This window comes from Bufo bufo, chromosome 1 (assembly GCF_905171765.1).
Source record: "Bufo bufo chromosome 1, aBufBuf1.1, whole genome shotgun sequence".
NCBI classification, from domain to species: domain Eukaryota; kingdom Metazoa; phylum Chordata; class Amphibia; order Anura; family Bufonidae; genus Bufo; species Bufo bufo.
The window spans coordinates 146,003,471-146,024,298 of record NC_053389.1 but is presented as its reverse complement, the minus strand read 5'-3'; the positions used below and the strand labels follow the sequence as shown (position 1 = coordinate 146,024,298).

The 20,828-nt window shown below is 43.8% G+C and overlaps 1 protein-coding gene across 1 annotated transcript in view; it reads left to right on the top strand.

The window, feature by feature from the left end:
- The first annotated feature begins 1,300 nt into the window (after nucleotides 1–1,300).
- LOC120999336 (nicotinamide N-methyltransferase-like) overlaps nucleotides 1,301–20,828 on the top strand; it is a 101,005-nt gene continuing 81,477 nt past the window's right edge. Inside the window, exons 1-2 of the mRNA XM_040430207.1 lie at nucleotides 1,301–1,497; nucleotides 13,727–13,934. Of these exons, the coding sequence (XP_040286141.1) occupies nucleotides 1,347–1,497; nucleotides 13,727–13,934 (359 nt within the window). The 5' untranslated portion in view covers nucleotides 1,301–1,346. The remainder of the gene's footprint in view (nucleotides 1,498–13,726; nucleotides 13,935–20,828) is intronic.

The window sequence follows — 20,828 nt, the reverse complement described above, 5'->3', positions numbered from 1 at the left end:
ATATACACAGGCCTACGTTCACACTCTTAAGGCAGCAGCCTTTTTGAGGCTAAGCCTCCATTTACACGTCCGCAAAATTGGTCCGCATCCTTTCCGCAATTTTGCGGAATGGGTGCGGACCCATTCATTCTCTATGGGGACGGAATGGATGCGGACAGCACACAGTGTGCTGTCTGCAGCCGCAATTGCGGAGCGTGGCCCCGATTTTGGGTCCGCAGCTCCGCAAAAAGATAGTGCATGTCCTATTCTTGTCCGCAGCTTGCGGACAAGAATAGGAATTTCTATGGGGGTGACGGGCTGGTGTGTTGCGGACCCGCAATCTGCGGGTCCACAACACACAACGGACGTGTGAATCTAGCCTTATTGAGCATATTTGATTAGTGCAGAATTGATTCAGGTCTGAATTGAACTTTCAAAAAATTTTACGAATTGGACCCAAAACAAATATGAAGTTTGCCCATCTCATGTTAAAATTCATATTTCAATTAATCAAATTGATTTGCTTATCTTTAGCATGTTTATTTATACATACTCTCTCAAAATTGTTTCATGTCCAGACAAAAAAATTCAGCTAACCTGAAACCAAGCGAATCTTAAAAGGTTTGCTAATTTCTAATGTTTATCTATTATACCCCATATTCCTGTCAGTGTCTAGTGAAAATAACAACTCTTGTGTTTGTAGTATTATATATGGGAAAATAACAACTTTTTTGTGTTTGTAGTATTATATATGGGAGTAGTGGCTGACTCCCATATGCAGGGTCGTGCACTCCCTAGCCTCTTCTGCCTCACAGGCTGATTTTAATTAGCTTGAGTATATAGTTTGCTCACCATGCATGCTGGTATTTATAGTCCCTGGATTCCATGTAGGCCATTTTGGCTCCACACAGATATGGATCAACAGGGGCCCAGAATGCATGTGGGACCTGCATTTCCTGGATTTCATGGTCGCTGTTATGGCACCCAACAGGTGTGCTTTAGTGTTAGGACCCGTCTTATTAGAGATTGCCTTGGCGTGCAGCAGACGGGCTCAAATGATTTTGTACAAAATGTATTTGCTAAGCATCTCTAAGTTATTAGCATAGCATTAACTATGTAATATACTTTTGTACTCTACCTTTGGTTTGTAGAGTGCTGTTGCCCTATGTGTTTGTCAAATGTGTGATGTAATAAGTAATCCTTAGTTACATAATTTTGCAAATGTATTATAACAAATATTCCCATGACTGTCTCATGACCTGACAAGTAATTCTTGGTTATATAAACTGCAAATCTAATCCAGAAAATTCAAAACCTAGAACGTCAGTGTAGAAGGTGTGAAACCATCTGTGACAAAAGATTTAACAATGGATTCCAGTACCCACAAGTTCTATCATTTACATGATTTCGATTCGAGACAATTTCTCGAAGATTATGTTTCAAATAAGGACGACATGGTCTTTGCAGAGGATTCCTTGTTATTTCCAATTGAAAATCTTTCAAAAACCTTTGCATCAGGTAAGTGTTTTTCCATACTTAATAAATTGTATTTATTTTTTTATTTTTATTGTAGAACATTTTTAATTCTGGAACATTAAAGGGACGTCTGAGGCTACTTTCATACTGACGTTTCTGGGTCCGTCTGTGAGATCCGTTTCAGGGCTCTTTTACAAGCAGCCCAAAACGGATCAGTTTTGCCCTAATGCATTCTGAATGGATAAGGATCCGCTCAGAATGCATTAGTTTGCCTCCATTCTCTCTCCATTCCGCTCTGGAGGCGGACACCAAAACGCTGCTTGCAGCGTTTTTGATGTCCGTCTGACGAAACTGAGCCAAACGGATCCGTCCTGACTTACAATGTAAGTCAATGGGGACGGATCCGTTTTTACTGACACAATATGGTGCAATTGAAAACGGATCCGCCTCCCATTGACTTTCAATGTAAGTCAAAACGGATCCGCTTGCATTATCATGAACAAAAAAAAAAATAATATATATATATATAGATTTTTTTGTACATGGTAATGCAAACGGATCCGTTCTGAACGGATACAAGCGTTTGCATTATAGGTGCGGATCCGTCTGTGCAGATACCAGACAGATCCGCACCTAAACGCAGGTGTGAAAGTAGCCTGAGACATATCGCTAGGATATGCCCCCATTGTTTGATAGGTGCAGGTCCCAGAGATTTATTCCTTTTTTTTTACTTTTATTGTCGAACATTTTTATTTCCTGCAACCTTAAAGGGATATTCCCATATGAGACATTATCTAATATAGGAAAACCATTTTAAGAACATTAACATCACAGTGTCTTTTTGGCTTTTAAAGGGTTTCTACCACCTCATTTTGACCTAATTAGCTCTCAGACACTAGCGATCTGCTAGTGTCTGATCTACCTAACAATGCTATTCTCAGACTTGTGTGTGGATCCGTTTCACAAAAAAAAAAACGAACTTTTATTAATATGCTAATGAGCCTCTAGGTGCTATGGGGGCGCCTTTTCAGCACCTAGAAGCTCGGTCTACTCACATTGTATGCCGCCCCGCTCGTCCGTTAAGCCCGCCATCTCCTCTTGAATGCCATCCTCCATCTGAACCAGCGGACGAATTCTCGCGCCTGCGCCGTGCGTGTCTGTATTCGGCGCAGGCGCAGTGAATGTCTGACCGCTGCCTGCACAGACATCTCGGTCATCGGCGCAGGCAGGATGGCATTCAAGAGGAGATGGGCGGGCTTAACGGACGAGCGGGGTGGCATACAATGTGAGTAGACCGAGCCTCTAGGTGCTGAAAAGACGCCCCCATAGCACCTAGAGGCTCATTAGCATATTAATAAAAGTTCGTTTTTTTGTGAAACGGATCCACACACAGGTCTGAGAATAGCATTGTTAGGTAGATCAGACACTAGCAGATCGCTAGTGTCTGAGAGCTAATTAGGTCAAAATGAGGTGGTAGAAACCCTTTAACCACCTCAGCCCCCCTAGCTTAAACACCCTTAATGACCAGGCCACTTTTTACACTTCTGACCTACACTAATTTCACCGTTTATTGCTCGGTCATGAAACTTACCACCCAAATCAATTTTACCTCCTTTTCTTCTCACTAATAGAGTTTTCATTTGGTAGTATTTCATTGCTGCTGACATTTTTACTTTTTTTGTTATTAATCAAAATTTAACGATTTTTTTTTGCAAAAAAAATGACATTTTTCACTTTCAGTTGTAGAATTTTGCAAAAAAAACTGCATCCATATATAAATTTTTCTCTAAATTTATCGTTCTACATGTCTTTGATAAAAAAAAAAATGTTTGGGTAAAAAAAAATGGTTTGGGTAAAAGTTATAGCGTTTACAAATTATGGTACAAAAATGTGAATTTCCACTTTTTGAAGCAGCTCTGACTTTCTGAGCACCTGTCATGTTTCCTGAGGTTCTACAATGCCCAGACAGTAGAAAAACCCCACAAATTACCCCATTTCGGAAAGTAGACACCCTAAGGTATTCGCTGATGGGCATAGTGAGTTCATAGAACTTTTTATTTTTTGTCACAAGTTAGCGGAAAATGATGATTTATTATTTTTTTTTCTTACAAAGTCTCATATTCCACTAACTTGTGCCAAAAAATAAAAACTTCCATGAACTCACTATGCCCAACACAAAATACCTTGGGATGTCTTCTTTCCAAAATGGGGTCACTTGTGCGGTAGTTATACTGCCCTGGCATTCTAGGGGCCCTAATGTGTGGTAAGTAGTTTGAAATCAAAATCTGTAAAAAATGGCCGGTGAAATCCTAAAGGTGCTCTTTGGAATGTGGGCCCCTTTGCCCACCTAGGATGCAAAAAAGTGTCACACATCTGATATTGCCATACTCAGGAGAAGTTGGACAATGTGTTTTGGGGTGTCATTTTACATATACCCATGCTGGGTGAGAGAAATATCTTGGCAAAAGACAACTTTTCCCATTTTTTTATACACAGTTGGCATTTGACCAAGATATTTCTCTCACCCAGCATGGGTATATGTAAAATGACACCCCAAAACACATTGCCCAACTTCTCCTGAGTACGGCAATACCACATGTGTGACACTTTTTTGCAGCCTAGGTGGGCAAAGGGGCCCACATTCCAAAGAGCACCTTTATGATTTCACTGGCCATTTTTTACAGATTTTGATTTCAAACTACTTACCACACATTAGGGCCCCTAGAATGCCAGGGCAGTATAACTACCCCACAAGTGACCCCATTTTGGAAAGAAGACACCCGAAGGTATTCCGTGAGGGGCATGGCGAGTTCCTAGAATTTTTTATTTTTTGTCACAAGTTAGCGGAAAATGATGATTTTTTTTGAATTTTTTTTTCTTACAAAGTCTCATATTCCACTAACTTGTGACAAAAAATAAAAACTTCCATGAACTCACTATGCCCATCACAAAATACCTTGGGGTGTCTTCTTTCCAATATGGGGTCACTTGTGGGGTAGTTATACTGCCCTGGCAATTTAGGGGCCCTAATGTGTGGGAAGTATTTTGAAATCAAAATGTGTAAAAAATGACCTGTGAAATCCTAAAGGTGCTTTTTGGAATGTGGGCCCCTTTGCCCACCTAGGCTGCAAAAAAGTGTCACACATGTGGTATCGCCGTATTCAGGAGAAGTTGAGCAATGTGTTTTGGGGTGTCATTTTACATATACCCATGCTGGGTGAGAGAAATATCTCGGCAAAAGACAACTTTTCCCATTTTTTTATACAAAGTTGGCATTTGACCAAGATATTTATCTCACCCAGCATGGGTATATGTAAAATGACACCCCAAAACACATTGCCCAACTTCTCCTGAGTACGGCGATACCACATGTGTGACACTTTTTTGCAGCCTAGATGCGCAAAGGGGCCCAAATTCCTTTTATGAGGGCATTTTTAGACATTTGGATCCCAGACTTCTTCTCACGCTTTAAGGCCCCTAAAATGCCAGGGCAGTATAAATACCCCCCATGTGACCCCATTTTGGAAATAAGACACCCCAAGGTATTCAATGAGGGGCATGACGAGTTCATAGAATTTTTTTTTTTTTGGCACAAGTTAGCGGAAATTGATTTTTTTTTGTTTTTTCTCACAAAGTCTCCCTTTCCGCTAACTTAGGACAAATATTTCAATCTTTCATGGACTCAATATGCCCCTCACGGAATACCTTGGGGTGTCTTCTTTCCGAAATGGGGTCACATGTGGGGTATTTATACTGCCCTGGCATTTTAGGGGCCCTAAAGCGTGAGAAGAAGTCTGGAATATAAATGTCTAAAAAAATTTACGCATTTGGATTCCGTGAGGGGTATGGTGAGTTCATGTGAGATTTTATTTTTTGACACAAGTTAGTGGAATATGAGACTTTCTAAGAAAAAAAACAAAAAGAAAAAACAATTTCCGCTAACTTGGGCCAAAAAAATGTCTGAATGGAGCCTTACAGGGGGGTGTCACCCCCCTGTCATTGATCACCCCCCTGTAAGGCTCCATTCAGACGTCCGTATGTGTTTTGCGGATCCGATCCATGTATCCGTGGATCCGTAAAAAACATACGGACGTCTGAATGGAGCCTTACAGGGGGGTGATCAATGACAGGAGGGTGATCAATGATAGGGGGGTGATCAGGGAGTCTATATGGGGTGATCACCCCCCTGTCATTGATCACCCCCCTGTAAGGCTTCATTCAGACATCCGTATGTGTTTTGCGGATCCGATCCATGTATCCGTGGATCCGTAAAAAACATACGGACGTCTGAATGGAGCCTTACAGGGGGGTGATCAATGACAGGGGGGTGATCAATGACAGGGGGGTGATCAGGGAGTCTATATGGGGTGATCACCCCCCTGTCATTGATCACCCCCCTGTAATACTCCAGTCAGATGTCCGTATGTGTTTTGCGGATCCGATCCATGTATCCGTGGATCCGTAAAAAACATACGGACGTCTGAATGCAGCCTTACAGGGGGGTGAGCAATGACAGGGGGGTGATCAATGACAGGGGAGTGATCAGGGAGTCTATATGGGGTGATCACCCCCCTGTCATTGATCACCCCCCTGTAAGGCTCCATTCAGATGTCCGTATGTGTTTTGCGGATCCGATCCATGTATCCGTGGATCCGTAAAAAACATACGGACGTCTGAATGGAGCCTTACAGGGGGGTGATAAATGAAAGGGGGGTGATCAGGGAGTCTATATGGGGTGATCACCCCCCTGTAAGGCTCCATTCAGACGTCTGTATGTGTTTTGTGGACCAGTAAAAAACATACGGACGTCTGAATGGAGCCTTACAGGGGGGTGATCAATGACAGGGGGGTGATCAATGACAGGGGGGTGATCAGGGAGTCTATATGGGGTGATCACCCCCCCTGTCATTGATCACCCTTCCTGTAAGGCTCCTTTCAGACGTCCGTATGTGTTTTGCGGATCCGATCCATGTATCTGTGGATCCGTAAAAAACATACGGACATCTGAATGGAGCCTTACAAGGGGGTGATCAATGACAGGGGGGTGATCAATGACCAGGGGTTGATCAGGGAGTCTATATGGGGTGATCAGGGGTTAATAAGGGGTTAATAAGTGACAGGGGGGGGTGTAGTGTAGTGGTGTTTGGTGCTACTTATTACTGAGCTGCCTGTGTCCTCTGGTGGTCGATCCAAGCAAAGGGGACCACCAGTGGACTAGGTAGCAGGTATATTAGACGCTGTTATCAAAACAGCGTCTAATATACCTTTTAGGGGTTAAAAAATCGCATTTCCAGCCTGCCAGCGAACGATCGCCGCTGGCAGGCTGGAGATCCACTCGCTTACCTTCCGATCCTGTGAACGCGCGCGCCTGTGTGCACGCGTTCACAGGAAATCTCGCGTCTCGCGAGATGACGCATATATGCGTGACTGTGCGCAGGGCTGCCGCCTCCGGAACGCGATCCTGCGTTAGGCGGTCCGGAGGCGGTTAAATAATTGACTATGAATATGATGGAAAATATAGCATGGTTTAGTAGTTAATAGTAATGTAGTAGTAATTTCATAGTTTGTGAGAAATGTTCCATATAGTAATAAGCTTTGCATGTTAATAAGTAGGGATGAGCGAACCTGAACTGTATAGTTTGGGTTCGTACCGAATTTTGGGGTGTTCGTGACACGGACCCGAACCCGAACATTTTCGTAAAAGTCTGGGTTCAGGTTCGGTGTTCGGCGCTTTCTTGGCGCTTTTTGAAAGGCTGCAAAGCAGCCAATCAACAAGCGTCATACTACTTGCCCCAAGAGGCCATCACAGCCATGCCTACTATTGGCATGGCTGTGATTGCCAGTGCAGCATGTGACCCAGCCTCTATATAAGCTTGGGTCACGTAGCGCTGCACGTCACTCTGCTGTTACAAGTGTAGGGAGAGGTTGCAGCTGCGACGTTAGGGCGAGATTAGGCAGTGATTAACTCCTCCAAAACACTTAAGACAGTGATCGATCTCCAGCTGTGGATCATTGAACTGCTGCTATTCAATTACTCACTGTTTTTAGGCTGCCCAGAGAGTTTTTCAGTCACTTTTTTCTGGGGTGATCGGCAGCCATTTTGTGGCTTGTGGTGCGCCAGCACAAGCTGCCACCAAGTCCATTTAACCATCAATAGTGTGGTTATTTTTTGCTATATCCTACATCAGGGGCAAGCTGTCACCAAGTCCATTTAACCATCAATAGTGTGGTTATTTTTTGGCTATATCCTACATCAGGGGCAAGCTGCCACCAAGTCCATTTAACCATCAATAGTGTGGTTATTTTTTGGCTATATCCTACATCAGGGGCAAGCTGCAACCAAGTCCATTTAACTATAGATTTAAATAAGTGTTGTTATTTAAATCTATCCCTAAAAGGGTATATTAGATTCAAGGTGCTGATAGGGTCATTCTCAATAACTTCACACTCACGCTACTGTGCATATCCAAGTCTAATTCTGTCCGTAAACGTATACCTGTCACCCAGCGCCTAAATAATAGGCCTCAAATTTATATTCAGCTAAATCTGTGGTTATTGCTGTAGCTGGTTAAGTTATATTGTGTCCGTCAAAGCACATTTTTTGTTCTGGTTTGAAATACAATTCCCAACCTAGCAATTTCCTAAATTAGTGGTTTCTGCTGTATCAGGCCTACTTTAAATCTATCCCTAAAAAGGTATATTAGATTCAAGGTGCTGATAGGGTCATTCTCAATAACTTCACACACACGCTACTGTGCATATCCAAGTCTAATTCTGTCAGGAAAACGAATACCTGTCACCCAGCGCCTAAATAATAGACCTCAAATTTATATTGAGCTAAATCTGTCATTACTGCTGTGCCTGTATTAGTGTAATACGGTACCTAAATAGATAGCCAAATAGTGTTAGGTGTCTGTAAAAAAAGGCCTGAATTTGAATTCAATACATTGGGCCAAATAATATTTTTCTTATTGTGGTGAACGGTAACAATGAGGATAACATCTAGTAAGGGACGCGGACATGGTCGTGGTGGTGTTAGTGGACCCTCTGGTGCTGGGAGAGGACGTGGCCGTTCTGCCAAAGCCACACGTCCTAGTGAACCAACTACCTAAGGTCCCAGTAGCCAGCAGAATTTACAGCAATATTTGATGGGGCCCAATGCCGTTCTAAGGATGGTAAGGCCTGAGCAGGTACAGGCATTAGTCAATTGGGTGGCCGACAGTGGATCCAGCACGTTCACATTATCTCCCACCCAGTCTTCTGCAGAAAGCGCACAGATGGCGCATGAAAACCAAGCCAATCAGTCTGTCACATCACCCCCATGCATATCAGGGAAACTCTCTGAGCCTCAAGTTATGCAGCAGTCTCTTATGCTGTTTGAAGACTCTGCTGGCAGGGTTTCCCAAGGGCATCCACCTAGCCCTTCCCCAGGGGTGGAAGAGATAGAATGCACTAACGCACAACCACTTATGTTTCCTGATGATGAGGACATGGGAATACCACCTCAGCATGTCTCTGATGATGACGAAACACAGGTGCCAACTGCTGCGTCTTTCTGCAGTGTGCAGACTGAACAGGAGGTCAGGGATCAAGACTGGGTGGAAGACGATGCAGGGGACGATGAGGTCCTAGACCCCACATGGAATGAAGGTCGTGCCACTGACTTTCACAGTTCGGAGGAAGAGGCAGTGGTGGGACCGAGCCAACAACGTAGCAAAAGAGGGAGCAGTGGGCAAAAGCAGAACACCCGCCGCCAAGAGACTCCGCCTGCTACTGACCGCCGCCATCTGGGACCGAGCACCCCAAAGGCAGCTTCAAAGAGTTCTCTGGCGTGGCACTTCTTCAAACAATGTGCTGACGACAAGACCCGAGTGGTTTGCACGCTGTGCCATCAGAGCCTGAAGCGAGGCTTTAACGTTCTGAACCTTAGCACAACCTGCATGACCAGGCACCTGCATGCAAAGCATGAACTGCAGTGAAGTAAACACCTTAAAAACAAGGAAGTCACTCAGGCTCCCCCTGCTACCTCTTCTGCTGCTGCCGCCTTGGCCTCTTCTGCTGCTGCCGCCTCGGCCTCTTCCTCCGCCTCTGGAGGAACGTTGGCACCTGCCGCCCAGCAAACATGGGATGTACCATTAAGACCACCACCTGCGTCACCAAGCATCTCAACCATGTCACACGGCAGCGTTCAGCTCTCCATCTCACAAACATTTGAGAGAAAGCGTAAATTCCCACCTAGCCACCCTCGATCCCTGGCCCTGAATGGCAGCATTTCTAAACTACTGGCCTATGAAATGCTGTCATTTAGGCTGGTGGACACAGACAGCTTCAAACAGCTCATGTCGCTTGCTGTCCCACAGTATGTTGTTCCCAGCCGGCACTACTTCTCCAAGAGAGCCGTGCCTTCCCTGCACAACCAAGTATCCGATAAAATCAAGTGTGCACTGCGCAACGCCATCTGTGGCAAGGTCCACCTAACCACAGATACGTGGACCAGTAAGCACGGCCAGGGACGCTATATCTCCCTAACTGCACACTGGGTAAATGTAGTGGCGGCTGGGCCACAGACGGAGAGCTGTTTGGCGCACGTCCTTCCGCCGCCAAGGATCGCAGGGCAACATTGTTTGCCTCCTGTCTCCTCCTACTCAGCTTCCTCCCCCTCTTCTTCCACCTGCTCATCCAGTCAGCCACACACCTTCACCACCAGCTTCTGCACAGCCCGGGGTAAACGTCAGCAGGCCATTCTGAAACTCATATGTTTGGGGGACAGGCCCCACACCGCACAGGAGTTGTGGCGGGGTATAGAACAACAGACCGACGAGTGGTTGCTGCCGGTGAGCCTCAAGCCCGGCCTGGTGGTGTGAGATAATGGGCAAAATCTCGTTGCAGCTCTGGGACTAGCCGGTTTGATGCACATCCCTTGCCTGGCGCATGTGCTGAATTTGGTGGTGCAGAAGTTCATTCACAACTACCCCGACATGTCAGAGCTGCTGCATAAAGTGCGGGCCGTCTGTTCGCGCTTCCGGCGTTCACATCCTGCCGCTGCTCGCCTGTCTGCGCTACAGCGTAACTTCGGCCTTCCCGCTCACCGCCTCATATGTGACGTGCCCACCAGGTGGAACTCCACCTTGCACATGCTGGACAGACTGTGCGAGCAGCAGCAGGCCATAGTGGAGTTTCAGCTGCAGCACGCACGGGTCAGTCGCACTGCGGAACAGCACCACTTCACCACCAATGACTGGGCCTCCATGCGAGACCTGTGTGCCCTGTTGCGCTGTTTCGAGTGCTCCACCAACATGGCCATTGGCGATGACACCGTTATAAGCGTTACAATACCACTTCTATGTCTCCTTGAGAAAACACTTAGGGCGATGATGGAAGAGGAGGTGGCCCAGGAGGAGGAGGAGGAGGAAGAGGGGTCATTTTTAGCACTTTCAGGCCAGTCTCTTCGAAGTGACTCAGAGGGAGGTTTTTTGCAACAGCAGAGGCCAGGTACAAATGTGGCCAGGTACAAATGTGGAGGAGGATGAGGATGAAGCATGTTCACAGCGGGGTGGCACCCAACGCAGCTCGGGCCCATCACTGGTGCGTGGCTGGAGGGAAACGCAGGATGATGACGATACGCCTCCCACAGAGGAGAGCTTGTCCTTACCTCTGGGCAGCCTGGCACACATGAGCGACTACATGCTGCAGTGCCTGCGCAATGACAGCAGAGTTGGCCACATTTTAACGCGTGCGGACTACTGGGTTGCCACCCTGTTGGATCCCCGGTACAAAGACAATCTGCCCACCTTACTTCCTACACTGGAGCGTGATAGGAAGATGCGCGAGTACAAGTGCACGTTGGTAGACGCGCTACTGAGAGCATTCCCAAATGTCACAGGGGAACCAGTGGAAGCCCAAGGCGAAGGCAGAGGAGGAGCAAGAGGTCGCCAACGCAGCTGTGTCACGGCCAGCTCCTCTGAGGGCAGGGTTAGCATGGCAGAGATGTGGAAAAGTTTTGTCACCACGCCACAGCTAACTGCACCACCACCTGATACGGAACGTGTTAGCAGGAGGCAACATTTCACTAACATGGTGGAACAGTACGTGTGCACACCCCTCCACGTACTGACTGATGGTTCGGCCCCATTCAACTTCTGGGTCTCCAAATTGTCCACGTGGCCAGAGCTAGCCTTTTATGCCTTGGAGGTGCTGGCCTGCCCGGCGTACAGCGTTTTGTCTGAACGTGTATTCGGCAGGGGGCGTCATTACAGACAAACTCAGCCGCCTGTCTACAGCCAATGTGGACAAGCTGACGTTTATAAAAATGAACCAGGCATGGATCCCACAGGACCTGTCCATCCCTTGTGCAGATTAGACATTAACTCCCTCCTCTTAACCATATATTATTGTACTCCAGGGTACTTCCTCATTCAATCCTATTTTTATTTTCATTTTACCATTATATTGCGGGGCAACCCAAAGTTGAATGAACCTCTCCTCTGTCTGGGTGCCGGGGCCTAAAAATATCTGACAGTGGCCTGTTCCAGTGGTGGGTGACATGAAGCCTGATTCTCTGCTATGACATGAAGACTGATTCTCTGCTGAGTCGCTGACATGAAGCCAGATTCTATGTTATGGGACCTCTCTCCTCTGTCTGGGTGCCGGGGCCTAAATTATATGACAATGGACTGTTCCAATGTTGGGTGACGTGAAGCATGATTCTCTGCTATGACATGAAGACTGATTCTGTGCTGACATGAAGCCTGAATCTCTGTTATGGGACTTCTCTCCTCTGCCTGGGTGCCGGGGCCTAAATATCTAACAATGGACTGTTCCAGTGGTGGGTGACGTGAAGCCTGATTCTCTGCTATGACATGAAGACTGATTCTCTGCTGACATGAAGCCAGATTCTCGGCTATGGGACCTCTCTCCTCTGCCTGGGTGCCTGGGCCTAAATATCTGACAATGGACTGTTCCAGTGGTGGGTGACGTGAAGCCTGATTCTCTGCTATGACATGAAGCCAGATTCTCGGCTATGGGACCTCTCTCCTCTGCCTGGGTGCCTGGGCCTAAATATCTGACAATGGACTGTTCCAGTGGTGGGTGACGTGAAGCCTGATTCTCTGCTATGACATAAAGACTGATTCTCTGTTGACATGAAGCCAGATTCGATGTTATGGGACCTCTCTCCTCTGCCTGGGTGCCGGGGCCGAAATATCTGACAATGGACTGTTCCAGTGGTGGGTGACGTGAAGCCTGATTCTCTGCTATGACATGAAGACTGATTCTCTGCTGACATGAAGCCAGATTCTCTGCTATGGGACCTCTCTCCTCTGCCTGGGTGCCTGGGCCTAAATATCTGACAATGGACTGTTCCAGTGGTGGGTGACGTGAAGCCTGATTCTCTGCTATGACATAAAGACTGATTCTCTGCTGACATGAAGCCAGATTCTATGTTATGGGACCTCTCTCCTCTGCCTGGGTGCCGGGGCCTAAATATCTGACAATGGACTGTTACAGTGGTGGGTGACGTGAAGCCTGATTCTCTGCTATGACATGAAGACTGATTCTCTGCTGACATGAAGCCAGATTCTCTGCTATGGGACCTCTCTCCAATTGATATTGGTTATTTTTTATTTATTTTATTTTTATTTTTATTCATTTCCCTATCCACATTTGTTTGCAGGGGATTTAACTACATTTTGCTGCCTTTTGCAGCCCTCTAGCCCTTTCCTGGGCTGTTTTACAGCCTTTTTAGTGCCGAAAAGTTCGGGTCCCCATTGACTTCAATGGGGTTCGGGTTCGGGACGAAGTTCGGGTCGGGTTCGGATCCTGAACCCGAACATTTCCGGGAAGTTCGGCCGAACTTCTCGAACCCGAACATCCAGGTGTTCGCTCAACTCTATTAATAAGCAATCTTATTTCTAATAAAACCGTTTTAAAATGCAAATAATGAACTGAACAATTTCCAACATTGTTTTTTTTTGGCGGGAGGGGTGGAAAAAAATTATAATTGTAAATTTGGAGGGGGTTGTTTTTATTATTTCATTAAAAAAAACTTACTCTGCAGTATAAATGATATCTTAACTGTATTCTACTGATTGATAAAAATATAGTGACACCTATTTATACATTTTTAAGATATATGTTTTTTTATGGTTTACTACTCTTAAACGGTAAAAAAAAAATATTTTGCCACATATAGACCTATTGTGAGTCACTGTTCATCCACAACTTATTTATACGTTTAACATATTAGATATGTTAATACATTTTTTTTTTGTAGGTCATATTAAAGGAGATATCTTGATTGACTTCTCATTATGTTCAATGATTCATCATCTGTATACAGCCTGTAAGTTTTTCAAAGATATCATAGTACTGAAGGTCAGTGATCGATGCATCATGGAGCTGAAAAGATGGGTCGACACACGTACAGGAGCATTTGATTGGAGTCATGCTGTGAAACTTCATGCAGACATTGAAGGAAAAAGGTGAAGAATTTAATCAAATATAGTGGAAACCCACTATCATTGTCAATGTAGCTACTGTACTAAAGATATGTAGCATATCTAGGAAATGTTTAGGCTGTATACTTCTACCTATATTATATTTAAATCAAATTTCTCATCTATTCTGAATCATCTATATTTACTAGTGATGAGCGGCATAGGCAACATTAGAATTCGCGATGTTTTACAAATTTTTTGCTGAATATTCGTGATTGCAAACATCAGCAATGTAATATGCACATAAGGCACACGCAATTTCATTACCTTTAATATACAATCACACAAAGGCTAAATACCTAAAGCCAGGTATGTGCAAGCCAATAACCCAGCCATAAGACAGGCATACCTTACAATGGCAGCCTTGTGCACTATGAAACATTCAAGACCAGCTCTCTATCCACACAGACTTCAGAGCCAGTAATCCTCAAATTGCTTGACTTTTGTTGGATGGCTTGGGGGACCTGTGCACCTAGATCATTATTGTTAGGGTGACAAAAATTTTAATTTTTTATTTTTTTTGGATGCCAGCTAACACTTCTCTCACTGCTTAGGAGGGCTGCATAACAATTTTCAGTTTTCTAATTGTCCTAAGTTAACATTATATTCAATAACCTTTCTATACTGTTTTGTCATGTAAACTCTTTTACATAAACATGGGCATATGGGAAAGACATGCAAATTAGCAGAATAATTTTGAGGCTTACTGGCTCTCAGTCAGAGGAGAGCTAGTTTTGAATGTATCATTGCACACAAGGCTGCCATTGTAAGGTATGCTGACTGTACCTGTCTCATGGATAGGTTGTTGGCTTGCACCTACCCAGCTTTTGGTATACAGCCTTTGTGTGATTGTCTGTTTTATATTATAGGTAATGATTTATTTTAAAAATAATATAGCATCTATAAAAGTAATTAATGATGGGTAAAAATAATAGCTATAAAAAAAAAAAGGAAATATGGATGATAGCATAATAAGGAAAAGCTATGTACAGTAAGTGAACAAAGATTATAGGTTTATCTAGGGATAAAAAAAAAATCTAGAATATTCGTAATTACGAAGATATAGCACTATATTCTAGAACTTGTGCAAATTCTCGAAGTGTCGATATAGAATATTCGCACTCAACACTAATATTTACCTACTCCATTCAATATTTTCATCCATATAGTTCCTTCTGTTTGGGACATTAAACTGGATACTTAGTACACCAGCTTTGATTGAAGTCAAACTTTTCCTCCAGTAATGGAAACCAATAACCCAGAGCTATGTAATTATTGAGCTTTCATCACAAAGAAATCCATATGGCCACATTATATAAAAATATATAAATCGAAAACTTTATTCGTTCAAATATAAGAATAAATTAATCACCAGAGAGAAAACGACAAGATGGAAATCAAATACAGAAAATCTACAGACGAAGCCGTGAGTAGCGAAACACGTGTTGAGGTGTCTGTGTCGGGGGCAGCATTCCAACTGCTGTAGATTATGTCTCTGGGTAGGTTCTAGCAGTTCTATCTTGTGGCTATTCTTACTGTGGTTGCTTTTTCTGCTTGATTGACCTTTATTGAAGCATGTACGTTGTTCTATATACTTTATATTATTTATGATCACTTATTATGTTAATAGTGCATGCTTTAGTTTAAATGGCTCAAGAGGGGTGCCTTATGATTGTAACCTTGGTATGAACCTTTATGAGGTGGATGATATTACCTTATAGAGTGTAACCTACACCATACTATTTTTAACATACTCTATGCTATTGGGTGATGGGCCCCCTGTAGATTTTTTGTATTTGATTTCCATCTTCATATTTTTATATAATGTGGCCATATGGATTTCTTTAGTGGTTTGTGATGATGTCTAATATCCATGGGCAACAAGTCTATATTTTGAGGATGACTAGAAATCAGCAATTGTCTTGAAATTCGTTCCAGATATGAATTGTTCAAAAGATTTGATTCGGGTACTAATGAATTCAACCCGAATCAAAAATGCTCAGATTGTCCTCAAAAGTTGTGTATGGCACATATCACATACTCAAGATGCAGCAAAATAAGCTTATTTTTGCACTTAACTGTAGAAATTTCAGTTAAGTGCACAAATTTGCAACAGATGTTTGGAATGAAAAAGGAGTAACTGTGTAACGTCTATGACATAATCCACGTTGAAAATATATTAATTTGTACTAGAGATAAGTGATTCAGTTTGTAATGAATCGGGTCATTGCGAACTTCCTAAAATTCCGTCCACCAGATGAACCCAAAGCTTTTCAGGTTCGCTTTGAGCAATCCAGTAAAAACAGCACACAGTGCCATTATGCTGCATGTCGATGGGAAAAAGAACATAGGAGGAAGAAGGGTACTCACATGACCCTAAGAGGACGTGGAGGGGCACTTGCCCTCATTGGCTCACAGTCTAACAGACAGCCTAGATAATCCAATCAATCCTGCAGAAGCCTGGGAGGTGCCCTTGAGAAACAAGCTGAACATTAGTCTGTGTTGGGCTATGAATGAGGGTGGATGGGTCTATGCAGTGTCTGACAGAAAAAGAGCAGTATACAGTCACAATCAAGCTTCTTTTCTAGTGTCAGGGACTTTTTAGGGAAAGGCTAGAAAGATGAATAATTGTATAAAATAGGGAAAGGCAGGGAAAGCTTTCAGCCAGGAAGTTAGGAGTGAAGGGCTGAGGCTGGGTGTGCTAGGCAGAGCCTTCTAGCACAGCGGTAGCTGCTGAAGAATCTCAAAAGGATCTACATACCAGAACATTTTATTTTTTTCCCATTTGAACAGAATTACTGCATTATTTTCCAAGTGTTGGTGAGGAGGAATAAGCTCAGCACAATTGTACAACAGGTATTTTACCATCCATTTACACATGAAATAATAGTCCAAAATCTGGGACAGAGCATCTCCAGACATTTTTTATTTTTTTGGGGGGTGTTGGAATAGCAATATACATGTTCAACATGTGTTTTACAATCCAGAGGGTAATGTTTTAACTCTCAGTGACAACACATGAAATAATAGTACAAATTATGGGACAGAGCATCTCCAGATGGCTCAAAGGTTATTTTTGTTTTGTGAAAAATAGCAAAACAAATGTGCAACGCATGTTTTAACCGTTTGGATACCAGAGGTTTTTTTGTTTTTGCATTTTCATTTATCTTCCCTGGAACCATCTTCCTGGAGCCGTAACTTTTTTTTTTTTCCGTTCACATATCCATATGAGGGCTTTTTCTTGCGGAACAAGTTGTAATTTCTAATGCTTCTAGTGGGAAGTGGGAAAAAAATTCAAATGGGGTGGAATTGGAAAAAAACACAATTCCTCCACTGTTTTACGAGTTTTGTCCCTACGTTGTTCCCTTTGTGGCAAAACTGACCTGTGCCCTTTATTCTCTAGGTCAGTACGATTACAACGATACCAAATATTAATATTTTTTTTTATGTCTAAATAATGAAAAAATAAATTAAAACTTTGATTTTTTTTTTTTAAATCACTATATTCTGACCCCGATAACTTTTTTTTTTTATAGCTATGTCTACTGAGCTGTGTGGGGCTCATTTTTTGTGGCATGATCTGTAGTTTATATTGATACTCGGCCATTTTCACCCTTTTTTCCATTGAGCCATTCACCGTATTGAAAATTAATTTTATATTTTAATAGTACAGGCATTTTCGGATGTGGTAAGTCCTAAGATGTTTAGTTTTTTTGTTATCTATGTATTTACTTTTTTATTCTATGGAAAGGGGGGTGATTTTATTTATTTTCCTTTTTTTTCCCTTTTTAATGTTTTTATAGCCAATTTTTTATTTAATATTATCATGTTTCATAAAGAACTATGATAATAGCTGAATTGCTAATTTCTTATGTTGGCCTAGTAGCCAAAATAAGAATTGCAGCTACAATACCCTTGGTCTCTATAACGTGCAGGCAATGTACAGCCAAAATCTCCAAAAGAACTGGCAGGGCCAGATCTGCTTATCTATTCTGAAACTAGTGAGGCTGCTAATACTTTGGGCTCAAGGCCAAAATATGCTAGACCTAAGCCAAGTTCGGCTTCCACTAGCTCTGTGCGACCAACTTCCAAAACCTCAGCCATGTATAAGATTTGCAAGATTAAAATCAGTAGTTCAAACACAAGCATAGGTACCAGATCTCTATGGCAACACATGAGGTGGTATCTACTTTGGAAAAATACAACTGGCCAGCATTCACGATCAGAACAAGTCTGTCCTCCTTCTCCTGGTCTTCTTTTTGGCAGCCAGCCTGCATTCCCAAGGAATGCAGTGTCCTTGTCATCATCATCAGCTTTTTCTTCTCCTTCTCAGACTCATCCTCCTTGTCCTACGCTCCATGGGTAAACATCCATAACGGAATGTGTGGCCATGAAAAAACTATCCTGGACCAGCAATTAGTTTGTCTATGAGCTAAACCCTCACCTGGCCAAGTTGCTGATGGTGCACTCACTGCCATACCATTTAGTAGAGTCTGCTGTCATAAGGCAGAGAACCTAGGCCACTCTTTGTGATTGTCGCTGTGCGACAAGGTTCAAGCCACAATGGACACCTGGAGCAGCTGTTAAGGGCAGGAACTGCAACAGGGAACAGCTTTGCTCCCATTCCCCTGCTTTTTATCACAACATCCCGCTGGCTGTTACAGCACCGACTCCAAGTGGACAAGGTAGTCAGCGACAATAGCCACAACATCGTGGCTCCGCTGAACCTGGGGGAAATAACACATGCTCCCTGCATGGCTCATGACACCTACACGTAGTCACGCAAAGCTTTTTAATAAGGTGGAATGGTTTGTGCAAAGTGCTGGCAATATCCAGATGACTGTCCATGGATTTCAGACTGTCCAACCCATTTCAGCACTCCTTTTCAGCAATTATTTTGTCATGCACCAGACCACCACCTCAGCAGGGGGCATGTGTTGTTTCGAGGTCAGTTAGTGGCAGGTGATCTGAGATGACTGTTGGGTGCTGAAGCCCTTCAAAGAGGCCACAAAATTTGCCAGTAGGGACAACAGTGGAATGAAAAACCTGACCACCCCACCACCCCCCCCCCCCCCCATACCCCGGCCCCTGGCTCCTCGGCACGCTTACCAGAATGGCGACCTGTATCCCCTGGCTCCTCGGCACACTGACCAGAATGGCGACCTATATCCTCGGTTGCTTACACGTTGACATAGTAACATAGTTTAAAAGGCTGAAGAAATACATCTGTCCATCCAGTTCAGCCTGTTATCCTGCAAATTGTTCCAGACGAAAGCAAAAAAAAAAACGCGTGAAGTAGAAGTCAATTTTCCACACTTTAGGGGAAAAAATAAACCTACCCAACTCAAATCAGGCAATCAGAATAAGTCCCTGGATCAACGACCCATCTCTAGTAACTATAACCTGTAATATTATTACACTCCAGAAATACATCCAGACCCCTCTTTTAGTGAACTCACCATCATCACCTGCTCAGGCAGAGAATTCCAAAGTTTCTCTGCTCCTACCTTAAAGAATCCTTGTCTATGTTTGTTTACAAATAGTGTTGATCGCGAATATTCCAATAGCGAATTTTAATCGCGAATATCGCCACTTTGAGAAATCGCGAATATTTTAATTATAGTGCTATTTATTCGTAATCTCGCATATTCGATTTTTATTTTTTTACCAGTACACAAGATCCCTCTTTGCTTCTAGCTTGTGGGCCAATGAGAAGGCAGCAATGTATTTGTCAGAGCTTAGCAACATCCCTAGCGACCGATAGAAAAGTTGCCTACCCCTTACTATATAAGAACCTCCCCAGCAGCCATTTCCTGCTGTTTTTTGCAGTTGTGAGAGAGAGAGAGCAGTGTCATGTATGTGCTTTGCTGTGTGATCAGACATTACATTAGATAGTTAGCTTATATATAATACAGATAATTAGTAGGAGATAGTGTAGGTTAGTTAGTGAATTGTAAACTGAAAAGAATGGCGTGGCATTAACCAAGCAGGAAATGCTCAAACACACATGCGGTTGTGCATATATATAGGGGAGCAAATCCTGCACTTGTGGCCCGTTGCTAATGACGATCCCCAGCAAAAATGCATACAATGGAGGATGCCGGCAGCGAACCACAAGTACCACAATAGACATCCTACACAAGATAGCAATTATGTGGATGTAGTAATCAATATAGCAATATAACAAAATAGCAAAGACAGGTGCACTCTGCGGTCTTATTAAACCCTCAAACTGATGTTGAGAGATTAGCCAACATATCCTACGGTGTAGGACATGTCTGAGCCCGAGCACCAAGCCAAGGTTTCTCAAGTAGCTCGGGAACCTAGCACTCACCTACCTGCGCCGTATGGGCACTACCAGGAGCCAGCTACTTGAGAAACCTTGGCGCGGTGCTCGGGCTCAGACATGTCCTACACCGTAGGATATGTTGGCTAATCTCTCAATTTTAACATCAGTTTGAGGGTTTAGTAAGACCACATATGGGGGCATCCTCCATTGTATGCATTTTTGCTGGGGATCGTCATTAGCAACGGGCCACAAGTGCAGGATTTGCTCCCCTATATATATATGCACAACCGCATGTGGGTTTGAGCATTTCCTGCTTGGTTAATGCCACGCCATTCTTTTCAGTTTATATTTATAGAGATGCCTGAAGGTGTATAAACTCCAATTTAAATGTGCCTGTTTTCGATCTACATTTAGGTGCACCTGTGAGGCCTGGGCCATATCAGCCAGTCTTGAGGGGGACTCGCAGACTCCTCCCTCCTCACATTGCAAGCATGGCTACATGCTGGAGGTAACTGGTGAGTTGTTTGTGAGTCGGCCTCATGCTCCTGTAATTTGCCCACTGGCTTCTGGTAGTGCCCATACGGCGCAGG